At 24.2% G+C, this 15,668-nt stretch overlaps 3 protein-coding genes across 7 annotated transcripts in view; 2 read left to right on the forward strand and 1 right to left on the reverse strand.

The window, feature by feature from the left end:
• Window positions 1-215: 215 nt before the first annotated feature.
• LOC122500549 (ubiquitin-conjugating enzyme E2-17 kDa) lies at window positions 216-8,995 on the reverse strand. Its single transcript, XM_043609520.1, has 6 exons — window positions 8,673-8,995; window positions 6,924-6,987; window positions 5,179-5,210; window positions 4,757-4,834; window positions 4,479-4,584; window positions 216-2,593 (listed from the first exon to the last, which is right to left on the reverse strand). The coding sequence occupies exons 1-6, from the start codon at window positions 8,694-8,696 to the stop codon at window positions 2,454-2,456; spliced, it is 444 nt and encodes a 147-aa protein (XP_043465455.1). The 5' UTR covers window positions 8,697-8,995; the 3' UTR covers window positions 216-2,453.
• Window positions 8,996-10,647: 1,652 nt separating this feature from the next.
• LOC122500543 lies at window positions 10,648-12,720 on the forward strand. Its single transcript, XM_043609512.1, has 2 exons — window positions 10,648-10,666; window positions 12,005-12,720. The coding sequence occupies exons 1-2, from the start codon at window positions 10,648-10,650 to the stop codon at window positions 12,718-12,720; spliced, it is 735 nt and encodes a 244-aa protein (XP_043465447.1).
• Window positions 12,721-13,161: 441 nt separating this feature from the next.
• The window catches only part of LOC122500550, a 69,911-nt gene continuing 67,404 nt past the window's right edge, over window positions 13,162-15,668 (forward strand). For 4 of the 5 annotated variants that reach the window (XR_006301491.1, XM_043609521.1, XM_043609522.1 and 1 more), the window contains exon 1: window positions 13,162-13,941. Coding sequence is in view for 4 of the 5 variants with exons in the window: in XM_043609521.1 (XP_043465456.1) it covers window positions 13,897-13,941 (45 nt within the window). In the remaining variant the exon portion in view is untranslated. The remainder of the gene's footprint in view (window positions 13,942-15,668) is intronic. The other variant, XM_043609523.1, reaches the window with a different exon arrangement.

The raw sequence follows: 15,668 nt of genomic DNA on the forward strand, positions 1-15,668 counted from the left end.
AATAAAAATTCAATTTGGAAAATTACAATTTCTTCGTGACTGACACAAAAAATAAGTGAGCACAGAAAAAATGTCTCTTGAATGAAAAAAAGAAAAAAAGTCGAATACATCGTCGTTACTTAGACTTTATTATATAAAGGACTAATGCTAGAATGTACACAAGATAAGTTATTAAAAATGTTCATTATTGCGATAATATTTAATTACACAATGAATAATTTTTTTTTTCTAATAGAGGTAAACGATGATTAACCAGGGCAACTTTTTTTTTAATGATTTTTTTTAATTTTTTTTTTTTCCTTTAATACCTATTCTTGCCTTGTTCGCAATATGGTAATTCAATTACCGACACTCTCGAATTTTTCTTTTAAATCCAAAGAGACAAAAAATCGAGTTTGTCACATGATTCATCCAATTTATTTTCACAGTGTAAATCAATATTCATCCCTATAAAGGAATCGCATCCATTCGCCAGCCTTTTTGCCCAAATGAGATTTCAAAAGCACCCTACATCGAAAGAGTTAGAACGCCGATACAAGTTGCATTTTTTTTAAAGATAAAATACCTATTACATTTTTTTTTTTCTCTTAGATACTAATTAAGTCACGGTGATCAAAAAACGACTTTTTTTGCATTGAAAAATTTCAGAGGCATACCAAAAATAAAACACGGATAACACCATATTAATTGGATCGCGTGCAATAATGAATCCACTTTCTTTTTTTTTTTACACGTGAATTTTAATTATTTTTTCTCAAATTTACTAAATGTGACGAGAAACTTTTTTGAAAGAAAATATTTTCAGTAAAACTGATTCTGATTATCATCACAGCACATAAATAAAAAAAAAGTGTTTTTTTTTCTAAAAAAAAAAGAAATTTGAAAATGTTCAATTCTCTTTTTTTTCACTTAAAAATGATAACTAAAAGCGATACATAAAATACACTGTAAGAAGTAAATTGAGCTTGGCATGAGAAAAGTGTAAATTAATCAGCATGGGATCGAATTTTTTCGAACGGCGCAATTAATATTTTAATTAGTAAACAATGACGCATCAAACGGAACTTGTGAGTGTCGATTTTTTTTTTACAAAAAGAAATATACCGATCATATTTCTATTTTTCTTTTTCTTTATTTTAATTGCCCTTTTTGATCAGTACAAATCTCTCAAAAAACAAGTCAAGACTTGGCGGGGGAAAGAATTTAAAAAAACAAAAATCGTTTTCTAAATTGCGCACCAGAATATTGAATTTATTTAGCGCAGAAAAATTAAATAATTTTTTTTTATACAATCAAATTACAGGTACAATAGAAATTTTTTCCAAACAATCGATACAAATACCAATAAGAAAATTAATTTTTTTTTAAATAAAACGAAAAGGATCAAAATTAAATTTTCTAACGTATGTAAATTAAGAACAAAAATGAATTTCTTAGATATTTGTAGCGATTTTTAAATAAATTTGACTATAAACCTAAAATGGATTAATTCTTGCCTTTATGAAACATAGCAAACAATCGTTTATTCAAACGACGTAATTCTATGAATTAAGATTAATTTTTTTTTCTTTTCTCGGCACTTTTTCTGTACACGATAAAATGAAGAAAAAAAAAACCCCCTCCAAAAAAAAGATTAGGTCGGGAATTAAAATAATAAAAAATATGTTTTTCAGTTTCAGAAGTATTTATGTAGGGCCCAGTCTTACAAAAAAGGTAACCGCGTCAATCTAAAAGGGGGGATGTGATGAATTTTTTTTTTTAATTTGACGGGCATGAATTGCTTAATTTCACTTTGAATAAAAAAAAAAATTAACAATCGGTGCACTGTCATGACAGTTTCTTTGCAATTCTTTTTTTTTTTTTTTTTTTTTTTTTTGACAAAAATTATGAGAAAGTAGGTATTTTGAAATACAATGTCACAAAGCAAACAATTAAAAAAATGAAATTCTTCAAATTAAATTACAAATCCTACTTTCATTTCTCTCCTATAAACTTCGGTTTTTTTCTCTCTCTTATTTTGAAAAAAAAAAAATTCAAGCGGACGTGTTGTGTATGTGTGTATACTTTTTTTTTATCCATCAAATCGCTTATAAATATATATATAGGTAAATTGTACATACATATATTTATATAACGTTGAAAAATGACCACCTATTTAAAAATTGCCTCGAAAGTCTTCGGCGCGCCATCTTGTAAATTCGCAGTGTACAAAGGCGGGAGGAAAACTTTTGAAAATAATCTCTCACATATTAGCCTGAGCACTCTGCTTTGTCTTGATTTACGTATCGGGAACATGTTTTTTTTTTAAGAACAGACGAGTCATAGCTAAGGTTTGTTTTTGTTTTTTTTTTGTTTTTTTTTTTTTTAAATTGGTGCTGATCTGTAAGTGGCATTTAGGCTGGGATTTGCTTCACGGTGGTGTTTGGGTCTTGAAATCAGTGGATATTGGCGCATCACATGGCATACTTGCGCGTCCATTCTCGTGCCAATTCGTTGTACTTCTCTCTGTCTGTTTTATATATCCTTGCTATCTCAGGTACCAGAGGATCGTCTGGATTTGGATCGCACAGCAGAGAGCATATCGATAACAACACTGGAAATTAATTTAGAAAATTAACAATAATAATGCACATGTTCCAGTAATCTGTTCGCAGTTTCAAGTTAGTTGTTGTTTCTTAACTTTTTTTTATAATTTTTCTTTTCATATATTTTTAATTTTAAAATTAATGTATTGAAAATCATCGAATTGTTGCAAAGAATTTTATCAAAAAATTTGATAATAATAGAATTCCTCTAAAGAATTTTATTATTTAGGAAAATAATTGAATTCACGCGAAGAATTTTATTAAAATTTTAAAAAATCCTAATTAAATTATTTTGAAAAATTTCTTTCAATTTTTTTTTAAACTAATGGAGTTTCTTTAATAATTTTAATTGAAAATTTTGAAAGCCATTGAATTTTATATTTTATATAAAAAATAGTTGAATTGTTTCGAAGAATTTATTAAAATTTTAGGAAATAATTGAAATTTATAGAATTATTTAAAAATATTTGAATTCATTCGAGGAATTCAATTAAAATTCTTTTGAAAATAATTGAATTCCTGCAAAGAATTTTACTATTTATAAAATTAATTGAATTCATGCCAAGAATTTTACTATTTATAAAAATAATTGAAATTTTTCAAAAGAATTTATTAAAATTTTAAGAAATAATTAAATTGTTATGAAGAATTTTATAGAAATATTTGAAAATAATGAAATTTTTTTGAGAAATTCAATTAAAGTTGTTTCGAAAATAATTGAATTTCTTTTAAGAATTCTATTATTTTTTGAAAATAATTGAATTCTTTCAATTTTTTTGACGAATATCTTTAAAAATTCCATTTAAAGTAATTTAATTTTTATAGGTATAGAATTTTTACAAAATATTTTGAGAATAATTGAATTATATTTATAGAGAATTTTAAATTCTTGTTGAAATTGAATTTTATGGAAATTTTTGAAAATAATTCAATTTTTTCGTGTAGTTTTATTTAAATTTGATTAAAAATAATTTAATTTCTGCAAAGAATTTTAGTATTTATAAAAATAGTTGAATTGTTTCGAAGAATTTATTAAAATTTTAGGAAATAATTGAAATTTATGGAAATTTTTAAAAATATTTGAATTCATCCGAGGAATTCAATTAAAATTGTTTTAAAAATAATTGAATTCCTGCAAGAAATTTTTCTATTTATAAAATTAATTGAATTCTTGCAAAGAATTTTACTATTTATAAAAATAATTGAATTTTTTCGAAGGATTTATTAAAATTGTTTTGAAAATAATTGAATTTTTGTAAAGATTTTATTATTTAAGAAATATTCAATTATTTGCAAAATTTGCAATTAAAATTCTTCAAAAGTTGATTTTCGAAAATTGTAACAAAATACCTGAAAAAAATTAATTATTTTCAATTAAATTTTACTAAATTTCAACTATTCAAAAAGATTTTTTTATAGATTTTTTTGAAAAAAATTGAACGATTTATATTTAAGTTTAATTTGACGAAGTTTCGTGTTTTAATTCCTTTAGAAATAATTCATCTCCACACATTTTTTTATTCTTTTTAATTTCTTGCCGGAAAGATAAACAACGTATTTTTCACTTGTCCAATTTTCTTCTTTGCAAACTATTCTTATTGTTTTTAAATTGTTTATTAAAAAAATAAAAAATAGTCTGATAGAAATTGAAAAACTTCATCTTTTCTTAGGTTTTAAATTAGTTTTCGAATAAAAATGAAGAAAAAAATTATTTTCTCAGCATTATTTAAAAGTTTACAAATGAACAAATGTTTTTCTTTTCTTGGATAAATTTTTCTATTTCAAAAATTGTTCAATTGACTTAAATTGAAATTTTCTACAGATTTTAACGAAATAGAGAAACTTTTCAAAAACCCACGGATATTTTTGTAAATTTCCCGGCAACGAACATACCTTTTGATATAGTGAGTGCGGGAGACCACTGCGATCTCAAAATGTCCAAACAAATACTTCCATTACTGTTAATATTAGGGTGATAAATTCTTGTAGTAAACGCAACCTACAAAAAAGTAAAAATAATTAGTTTTTATTTCCAAAACAAAATTAAGCAAGACTCTTGTGAATTATTTGATTGATTTATAAAAAACGTACAAATTTTAAATTTATTTAAATTAAAAAAAAAATTTAAATACTAAAATGTAAATGAAAATTGTAAATTTGACGATACGAACCTTTGGAGGTTTAAAAGGATAATCTGTGGGAAAGTGAATTGTAAGGAAAAATACGCCTCCTTGATACGGGCTGTCAGGCTAAAAAAGAATAAAAATTTTATTAATACGGTAAATAATTGTAAATGTAACAAAAAATACAAAATTTTCAATTCTTAGACTAAATTGAACAATAAAAAGAAAATAAAAACAGTAAAGAATAGAAAATAGTTACAAGAAATTAAAATAGTATTATTTTAATTTCTTGTAACTATTTTTTATTCTTTACTGTTTCTATTTTTCACATAACTGAAATAAAAAAAACAATATTCATAGTTTATTTATTTATTTAGTAAACATGGCCAAAATAAAACCAAAATTCTTCTATTTATAAATCTTGTATTGATTACGAAATTCATGCTATTTTTAGATTAGAAATTACTTACTGGTCCCATAATCGTTGCCTGCCAATGGAATACTGAAAAAGACAATGATGCAAGGTAAGTATTAGTTGTGACTGCAAAAATTTTTGCTCCACAAAACAAATAATCAAAAAAAAAAGAAAAATATCCAAAAATCTTAGAAAAAGATCTAAAAATCAATCTTTTAATAATAAAAATATTAACAAAAATTCTTTTTTCTTTCATTATAATATCGATTTTTATTATTAAATTAAAAATATTACCGAGAAATATTATTTCATAACATTGTACATTACTCTTATTTCTTAAACAATAAATAGTATCATTTCGATTTATAAATATTTAATACTGTAAAAAGTTTGCCTCTAGTTTACTTGAAAAAAAGTTACATTGACTTCTTTACATTTCAGGAAATAGACAATTACAATATAAAAATATTGTTTATAATATAATATTGTTTATAATAAAACAGAAAATTTAATTTAATATTTCGATATTATAAACAAAGAATTGAAAACAAAGTTTTTAAATAACAAATCGTAAATAATTTTGAATATGTAGTAAAATAGTGAGTTAAACTGAAATAATATACAAAATGATCGAAATTAAATAAAATTGGAAATACTTAGTTTTTTTCTTGCAAACTTTAAACTTAAAGGTAAAAAACAATGTAAATAAAAATAAGTATTTGAAAAAATTTAATACTTTTTGGTTTTAAATAAAATAATATACTGAAAATAGTATTTGAAATTTTTATCAATTTATAACGGGGGAAATATTAAGATTCTCTATGAACGGTTAAAGAAAATGGCGTCCAGGTAAGTATCACGTGTTTATATGAAGTTTATGCAATTTTTATAAAACATATTACTCGAGTTTTTCTCTCCTTTTTGTTACAGAAAAAAATAATAATTCCATCTCGTTGAAAACCTTGAAAGTAGCATCTACTTAAAAGACATTTCTCTTAAGAATATTTATACTATTAATAAAACTTAATTTCTTGAATAGATTTTATTTTATTTTACTTCCAAGTTTTTATTTACATTTCCAAATTTTTATTTAATTTTACTTTCAAGTTTCTATTTTATTTTCCTTTATTTAAGGGGAGACTTCCCTTTTTCGATTTTTATTTTTCTTAAAAATTGATAGATTTTAAAATCCCTGAGTAATTTGGTAGAAAATATATTTTTGTATTCACAAAAAAATTGCCCAATGAAAAAAAATGATTTTTATTATTTTTGAAGCATTTTTTGGGGAAAAAAATCATTCAAGTTAAAAATGGTAAAAAAAATCATTATTATATTTTTTATATGGAAATTCACTTGTTTATTTTTGAAACTAATTTTAAATCATAGTGTTATATTTTTTATTTTAAAAAATTGATTTGAAATTAGTTAGAAAAATAAACAAGTGAATTTCCATATAAAAAATTTAATAACAATGGTTTTTTTTAGCATTTTCAACGTAAAATCAATGTTTAAAAGAAAAAATGCTTCATAGATAATAAAAATAATTTTTTTCATTTGGGAATTTTTTTGTGAATACAAAAACATATTTTCTAAAAAATTAGGGATGGATTTGAAAATATATCAATTTTTAAGAAAAAAAAATCTAAATATTTGTGACCATTGATTTCCTCTTTAAAAATTACTATAAAAATAATTTTATGAAAGATTTAAATTATTTTCTTGATATAGTTAAAAATGTAGTGAAAGTCTCCCCTTAATTTTTAAATTTGTAAATAATAATTATTAAATATTGAAACTTACAATCATCACCTACTGGTCCAGCTGAGCATTGTGCTGGTGGATCCCTTCCGAGATCTTGAAGTTCCTGTAAAAATTACAAAAATTTATTAAAAATTACAATATTTAAGTAAAGAAAAAAATTAAAAACCTTACAAAAAATTTAATTAAACATATTTTTAAATAAATGAAAAAATTCATCAGTATTTCAACGAATCCTTAAATTATCATTGACTCGAAAAAGAGAACGTAATTTCGGGAGTGTTTATATTTCTAAGTTGCGAAACTTTTTAAAAATAAACTGTCAATTTTCACGTGAAATCCAACTGCAATCAATGAAAACAATAAAAATGAAGATCAAACTTAAATATTCCTTGAAAATTTCTTTAAAATTCCTGTAGAATTTAAAAAAAACCCTTTAGAAATTTTTAAAGATTCCTTTAGAATTTCCATAAAAAATTTCTCCTTTAATTATTTAAAATCCAAATTCAAAGCAAGTTGTCAAAAAGGAAAAGAACAAATTTGGAAATTTGCATTTAAAAAAAAATTGAAATATCATTTTTAATTCGAAATAATAAAAAAAAATGGAGAGAATTTAATAAAAAAACAAAATCAATAATCACCGTCTTTTCCAACGGCGTAAAAATTGCGTGGAAAATAATTAAAGTTAATATAAATTTTCATTTAATCAGAGAATATATATATAATATATATATACAGATATACAAAAGAATTTTTGTCAATATCACCACAAATATTCTTTGACCTTAACCTAATTATTCTGAAAAGCATTTATATTGACAATGACAAAAAAAAAGAACTTTGATAATCCAAGTTTACTCCAATAACCTCTATTATAGAAAATATCAATTATTTAACGTTAATGGTAAAATATCAAGAAAATAATTTGCAAAAATTAATCCGCATTATAGAAACATTCCATTTTGCACACCATACAAAACGATAAGCATTGAATCAAACCAGTCAAACTACATTTTGAAATAATGAAAATTGTCCTTGGATATCCGACTCCCAAGTGTGTATGTGGATATATAAAGAAAAAGAAAGCCCAACCGAGAAAATTATTTCTTTTGTTTTCAAAAAAAAAAAGATTTTTTAGTAATTAAACCGAATTTGGTAATTTTTTACTTTTACTAAAGAATATTACAATGATAAAACATGAGTCATTCGTTGGCTCGTGGGCATTTAACAATTAACGTGACATTTAACACTTAGAAATTTCCAAGCTATAAAAATGTAAAGAAATATTCGAGTCCACGAAATCTTTTGGAAATGAGAGTTTCTGTTTTCTCAAGTTATCTATAGAACCCGCGGGGTATATATATATATATAAAGCTATATATATAGTATACATAGTGTATATATATATATAATATAATGCACGGTTTTACGTTACTTCCGGCAATTTATTGGACATCACTGGGTTTTTCCGATTTTCACTGTCATCTTTATAAAAATGCGAAACACAATCACGAAAACGAGACACAAATAAATCGTTAAAAGCAGAGACAATGATCGATTTTTTCGATGAGAGAAGAAAAAAAAATTGGAGTAGAATACTCCCATATCAAAATGGAATGATGGAAGAAAAAAGGAAGGCCAAAAAGCCAACATGATTTTCAATGCTACCTCACATTGTGTGCTACACTCGCAAAAATCGTTAAGGGCGTTCAACTGAACATCAAACACTGGATTACACTGGACGAAACTGATTTTCAATTAATGAAAAAACACTGCCGATTATTCACGTACCTTATTAATTCGTTTTAAAGCCATTTGACGAAACTGTGTTGATATTTAACTGGCCAGAAAACCAGACAACGACACCCGCTAGGCAGAGATCTTTGATTAGGGATTACAAGATGGCTGCCTTCTAAACGTCGGTCTACTGCGTGACTCAAGCGATATTTTGTATTTTCAATTTTATTATATCGAATTCTCAAATATTTGTATCACTCTAATGGGTAAAATTACTGAAAATTGGAGTGGATTTTAATTTAATGTTTGATAATTATTGATGTTGAGTGATTTAATTTAAATGGATTTTACTTGGTCGAAACCTTGAGTTCGACGTTGTAACTATACAAAGAAGAGACGGATTTCCTTTTATCGACAATTGACAGATTTCTATTGGAGAGTAGGCCAATTGGCTCATAGATGGAGCTCACTATGCTGGCGCGGGAATTTTGTTTGAATTCAAAATTTTATTGAAAATTAAATATAAATTATAAATAAACAAATGAAATGTAATTTATCGTAATTGAACAAATTACGAAAATTGTTTAAGAATAATTATTAATTATTATTTAACGAGTGCAATTTTTAATTATTTGACGACTTTTGACTCCAAGCAACAATATTAATTACAAAAACAAAATAAATAACAATATTAATTGCAAAAATATAAAATAAATAACAATATTAATTACAAAAATAAAATAAATAACAATATTAATTACAAAAACAAAATAAATAACAATATTAATTGCAAAAACAAAATAAATAACAATATTAATTGCAAATAAAAAATAAATAACAATAACAATAAAAATAAATAATAACTAATAATAATATTAATAAATAACAACAATAGTCCAAAATAAATAAAAGACAAAATAGTAAATACTAATAAATAAAAAATAATAAGGATAAATAATATTAAATAAAAAAATAATAATAATTGATAAATTATCAAATAATTTTTTTAAACAAATATTAAAGTTATTATTGCAAATTGAATTTTGAACATTAATTTTAAATAATAAATTATTTGACTCCAAGCACTAATATTTACTGTAAAAATAAATAACAATAAATAATAATTTATTATTTTTTTCTAAATAAATAAATAAATATAAATAATATTCATAAATAACAATAACAATCCAAATTAAATAAATAAGTGACTAAATAGTAAATACTAATAATAAAAAAATATTAATAAGTATTAATGAATAATAGTGATAAAGATAATAAAAATAATAATTAATAAATTATAAAAATATTTTTTTAAACCAATATTATTTATTGCAATATTAATTATTGCAAACTTTATTTTGAAAATAATTGATTATTGATTCTCACCAACAATATTGTAAAAATAAAATAAATAATAATAAAAAAACTTTTTTAAAATTATAAAGGTTAAAATTTTATAAAACTATGTATTGGACAAAATAAAGAGGAAATAAATAAATGGTAGGTATTAGGATAATAATATTAAATAAAAAATTAGAAATAATAATAGTACATAAAAAATAACAAATAAATAATAATCAAGAATAAATAGTAAATATAGGTAATTAATAAATTTAATTAATAAATATAAGAGTTAAAAAATTATCTATAATTATTTTTTTAAAACCAATAATAAAATAAAAAATTTAAATTTAATAATTTGATAATAGATTGTCATTTAAGAACAATTTTTTTTTAAAGTCAGTCATTAAAAATGACGCATCATTTTGCGTCATTTTAACCTCTTTATGAAAATAAAATTTTAAATTCCTTTGACTCGAAGAAAAATGTTTCTTATATAAAAAAAAAAAGAAAATAATCAATAAAAATAAAAATTAAAACTTTTCCATATATTATTTACACGAAAATGTGTGAATCATTTATTCCAGAATGTTGCAAAATTTAAAAATTAATGGAAAATTCAGTGCAGTTGTCAAAATTTAAAGAAATAAAATTTTTGAAATTTTAATTTTTCTTCTTGGAAAAAAAAATGTCATCGAAAAAACGTGGTAATTATTATTCTATGATGTAAATTATAACAAATATTTGATAGTCAAAATAATGATATTTTGTTATAATGATAACAAAATAAATAGAAATTTAAATAAGTTATTAAAATGAAAAATATTTTTTTAAGAACAAGGTTAAACTAATATGATTTAATTTTTAGAAAATTTGAACTGTAGCCAAAAAAAATGAATTTCTTCTTTTTTGAAAAAAAAATCCTCTGGGAAATTATTTTTAACTCTTTCTCTAGGTCAATGATTATGTGCTAAACGCTTTTTTCTGGTTGCAATAAAACTTATTGCAAAATACTTATTAATGCTTTAAATTAATTTATATTTTTATTTCCTTTGTAGATTTTATTTAAAAAATTTTTTTTTTTAAATTTCATTTTTTAAAATATCGAAAATTAATTAAAAAAAATTTTTTTTAATATTAACCACTTTCGATGTTTTAATATTCTAACATTATAAAGCAATAATAAAGCAATGAATATAGAAAGTAATTAATATTCGATGTAAATTTAGAGTAAACAAAAAAAAAAGAAAATTAAAGTAAAGTATTGTAAATTTTGAATTAAATGAAATTTTACAATTTATTTTCAGTAAACACTATGTGTGTGCTATATGAACTTTCCCAGAATCTCATCAACATAATTGGTTCTCGTCCTCGCGCTTATTTAATTCACTTTCTCTTTTATTACCAGTTATTAACAATTTATATCAGGTTAATGGGTCGTTTATTGTAAAATTTAACAAATGTTGTTATTTTTTTTTTTGTATTTTCTAAAGAAAATTTTACCTAAAGTTTGAAATATGAAATTATCTGCAACTTATTAATTTTGCCCTTTTCTTAATAATTAGACAATTATTTATCAATTATAATCCTTAAAGTTTCACAGGAAAAAAAAAGTCTGACTCCGTTTACACCTTAAATTCAGCCCATGTATTTCACATAAGTCTGTCCTTGTTTAATGGGGCTGACTCCGTTTACACCTTAAATTCAGCCTCGAAAACAGGCTAAAAGTAAAACTTTTTTTTTAGTGTGTTGAATGTAAAGAAATTATATGCAACTTAATTATAATTTTATCCCTTTCTTAATAATTAGACATAATTATTTATCAATTATAATTATCTGTTAGGTAGTTATTACTATACAGTATATTAATTATTCGATAATTATTTATTTTCTTTCTATAATTAACTTGAATTATAAATTTAATTATATGAACTGTAAATTATAAACTAAATTTAATTATAAATTTAATTATATGAACTGTAAATTATAAACTAAATTTAATTATAATTTTAATTATAACTTTAATTATAAATTTATATTAACAGATCAAGAGGGATGCAATTGCGAGAGAGCCCGTGAAAAATCGAAGCGATCATCAAAAAAATCATCAACAAAAGGAAAACCCAGTAGAAAGAGACAGACGTTGGTTTTCAATCCCGATGAAGAAACATATGCCGAGCCTTATATGAAGTCACTTGGTGAAGAATTTTCCCGAACAACATTAGTGTGCGATTCAAAAATTGAATTACCATGGAGGGAAATTTCGATAAAAACAAACGAGATAAAGATACGAAAAACAATTGAGGGAAATAATGGAGAATTAGAAACGAATTTAGAAAATGAAAATAAAGAAGGAGAGTCAACTAATAGAGAAGAAGATTTAGAGGAGAAGAAATCAAATGGTCAAATGGTATTACCATGGAAATTGTTAGTGATTTCTGGTGTAGTGCAACCGCAAAATATTTCAACTCTCGGCCTAGGTCAATGTGATTCTAAACTTGAAATACCATGGGATATTCTTTGTTTTGATTCGCCAGTGAAAATAAATCCTACACCCGAGGTGGAATCGTGCAACAATGAAATTGATGATGTCCAGATTCCATGGAATGATTTGATGATACCACAGAATCTTGTAATTGAAGCTAAAAAGATAATTGAACATCCTTCCAATAAACATCCACCTCGATCAGCATTGTCGGCGAAGCGTCGTGGGTGTTCACCATGTATAAGGGCTCAAAGGAATTCAAAAAAAATTATCTAAATAAAGAAATAATATTTTCACTAAATACATATATGTACTATCATATTTATGATTATTTTACATTTATTACTTACTTACTTTTATAATATTTAAAACATATCTTATTTTTGCATAAGATTTTCGATTTTTGTTGCTAGAGGGCCTAAAGTTATTTAAGAAGTAGAAGAAGTTTTTTGACCAAAGAATGAAGATTAAAAAACGAGTAAAGTATTTTCGAAGAGCCCAAAAATAATTAAACAATTTGCATTAAAAAAAAACCAAGGTTGAGACGTGGTGTCTTTAGCTATATTCAAATCTTTTACGGTTTTTTGCAACATCCTCTAGAAGTACATATAGTTATTCATCCTCTGGAAGTTCCTTAAGTATTTTAAAAATGAAATAAAATTTTTAAAAAAAACTATTAGGTTTACTACTTACCATGGTCCAACTGCATTACTGACTCGTCGAGTTGTTCACCGAAGAGTTTGAAGAATGATCCACAAGAGGGAACTCGGATCGTCAAAGTGTTGTTCTTGGCGATGGTTGTGGTGCTATGTCGTCACGCATATCTTGCAAACATGCAATCGGGCAGCCGTCGACAGTCGGCATTTGCCAGTAGACGCGAATGGTAGTCCGTGTGGATTGGTGTGAGTGAGTCATGGAACTCACAAAATTAAAATGGCGTAGCCACTAGATCATGTCGCAATCTCATTGGTCTTTTATTCAAAACATTAAAAATTCCAACTATGTTTCTCGTGTCCTGATCGTTGACAATAAATCAATAATCAACGATTTGTCCAGTGTTATTATTTTTGGATTAACTCCCATCGAAACAATGAGTGTAAACTAAATATATTATGTGTTTGTGGGTAGTGTGTGTGTGTGTATGTGCCAGTGAGAGTGAGTGAGTGTACAGTGTGAAACAATCATGATAATTTTGACAGCGATTATTTAAATCCAACAAAGTTACTTGTTAGAAATAATATTTTAATTGTCTACATTTGTTAAATGGTTTTTTTACTTTCTGTTCATGTTGATGTAATGATATTTTTTTTTGGGCGCGATCACACTAAATAATCAGCCTCATGACAGCTTGACGATCTTGCAATGAGTCAAGATGGCGCCACCGGCCTTTTGACATATCCACTTGATTATCAGCTGGATTTCACAGCCTTTCTGGATTATTTTTGATATATTATGAGCAGAGAATTTTACGTACCTTGCACGCCTTACGCATATTCGGTGAGTAACAACCCTCTTATTGATTTTAGTCACTCTGTAATTTTATAAGCTTCATTCTTTTACTTTACACACTAGGCTTTATTTATTTTTTTTTTAATTTAAAAGGCCTTCCAAGCCTTGCTTTTCTCTTTCAGAGTCCAATAATTATTCCAAAAGAACAAAGATAATATTTCGCAATATAACAATATTGACGAATGATCACCTGGATTTCTAGAGAAAAATATTTAATAACTTAACAGTGACTGCAATTGATTTCAATTAGTCAGTGTTCATCTTTAAAATAGGCTTTCAAGTCACTATTAACTTAAAAGTATCAAATTGCAACTAATTGATACCAAAATTGTGGATCAAATAAAAAATTGATCCAAATTTTTTGATATTAAATTTGATATCAATTTGATCCAGTTTAGTATCAATGTGATGCTTTCAAGAAAACTGTGAGGAAAGCTTGGAATATTCTAAGATCTTAAAACAATGCTTTAATCTTTTATTTCATATTTTAAGATCCAGGCCTTGGTGCCACACTTTTATTCCTATTTTGTTTTTATTACCAAACAAAGCACAAGTGACGCATTATTTAATTTAATTGCGGTCTCTCACTGGGACTAGGAATTAATTTTGCAACTTAAGGAAGTTCATTATGAAACTATAGATTATAAAATGAAATAATTTATATAAGGATCAAGAATTGTGACAGTTTCAAATCGGATTGATTTTGCTTTAATTCAACATCGTATTTATGATTCGGATTTGTCAAATGCGTGGTAACCAGATGTGTGGCAGATTTTAAAAATTTCAAGTTTAGTGAATAAGGAGAAGACAAATTCATCGAAGACTACATAAATTTTTACATGTTGCATTTTGTTTCGCAATGGAGAAAAATTTTTCAAAATATTTCAAATTTGTTGCATTATTCGCTCGAAATACAAATTCGCAAAATTACATTTGCTCAACAATAACAATAGATTTGAAAAGGGAAACACATTTGTTATTGGACAAAAACATTAATAGACTGACGTAATTCATTAACATTCGTGAGTAATTTAGGGATATCCTACAGTAGTGACATTCTAATGAGTTTATGACTCGAAAAATAAAATTCCTGAAAAGACGTAAAATATCTCAAGATTCTCAAGGACTAAAATTACTAAACTACCAAATTGCTAATTATACTAAAAGTGCTTTTGATATTATCAAAATTGGATCAACTTTTTACAAAAGAATTTCAATTTTGTGGAATATTTACATAAGTTACAACTATGAAAGAGAAACATTATTTTTTTTTGGGCTAAATTTTTTTAAATAATTAGATTTTACAGTCACATTCGAATGAATTCATTATGCTATTATTATTAGTGTAAAATGTATCATTAAAGAGTCCAAATTGCATATAAAATTATTAATTTTCTTAATTAGTTAATTTAAAAATTTTAATTTACTTAATATTTTCAATCTGTTAATTTGAAACCTTTAAATGAATTAATTGTCTTAATTAGTTCATTTAAAAATTTTAATTTACTTAGTTTTGTTAGTTTCGTATTAAAATTATTTTTTTTAAATTAATTTTATAAACTAAATTTTTGAAAATTTTCATTAAAAATTCTGAAAAATGAGCTTTTTTAAATATATTTCAGTTTCATTTTTTGCATATAATTGAATTCTTATAAATAAAGTAATTAAATTTTTTGTTTAAATATTTGAAGCTAAATGATTAAAGAATTGAAATT

Source organism: Leptopilina heterotoma, unplaced genomic scaffold (genome assembly GCF_015476425.1).
Source record: "Leptopilina heterotoma isolate Lh14 unplaced genomic scaffold, ASM1547642v1 Lhet_188, whole genome shotgun sequence".
Taxonomy (NCBI): Eukaryota; Metazoa; Arthropoda; class Insecta; order Hymenoptera; family Figitidae; genus Leptopilina; species Leptopilina heterotoma.

What these genes read in the sequence shown, in the direction of transcription:
- LOC122500549 (XM_043609520.1), bottom strand. Translation starts at nt 8,696, where the DNA reads ATGGCTTTAAAACGAATTAATAAG. An exon ending in TGGACCAGTAGGTGATGATT is followed by an intron (nt 5,211 to 6,923) that starts GTAAGTTTCAAT and finishes TGTCTTTTTCAG; the next exon opens with TATTCCATTGGCAGGCAACG. An exon ending in CGCACTCACTATATCAAAAG is followed by an intron (nt 2,594 to 4,478) that starts GTATGTTCGTTG and finishes ATTAATTTCCAG; the next exon opens with TGTTGTTATCGATATGCTCT.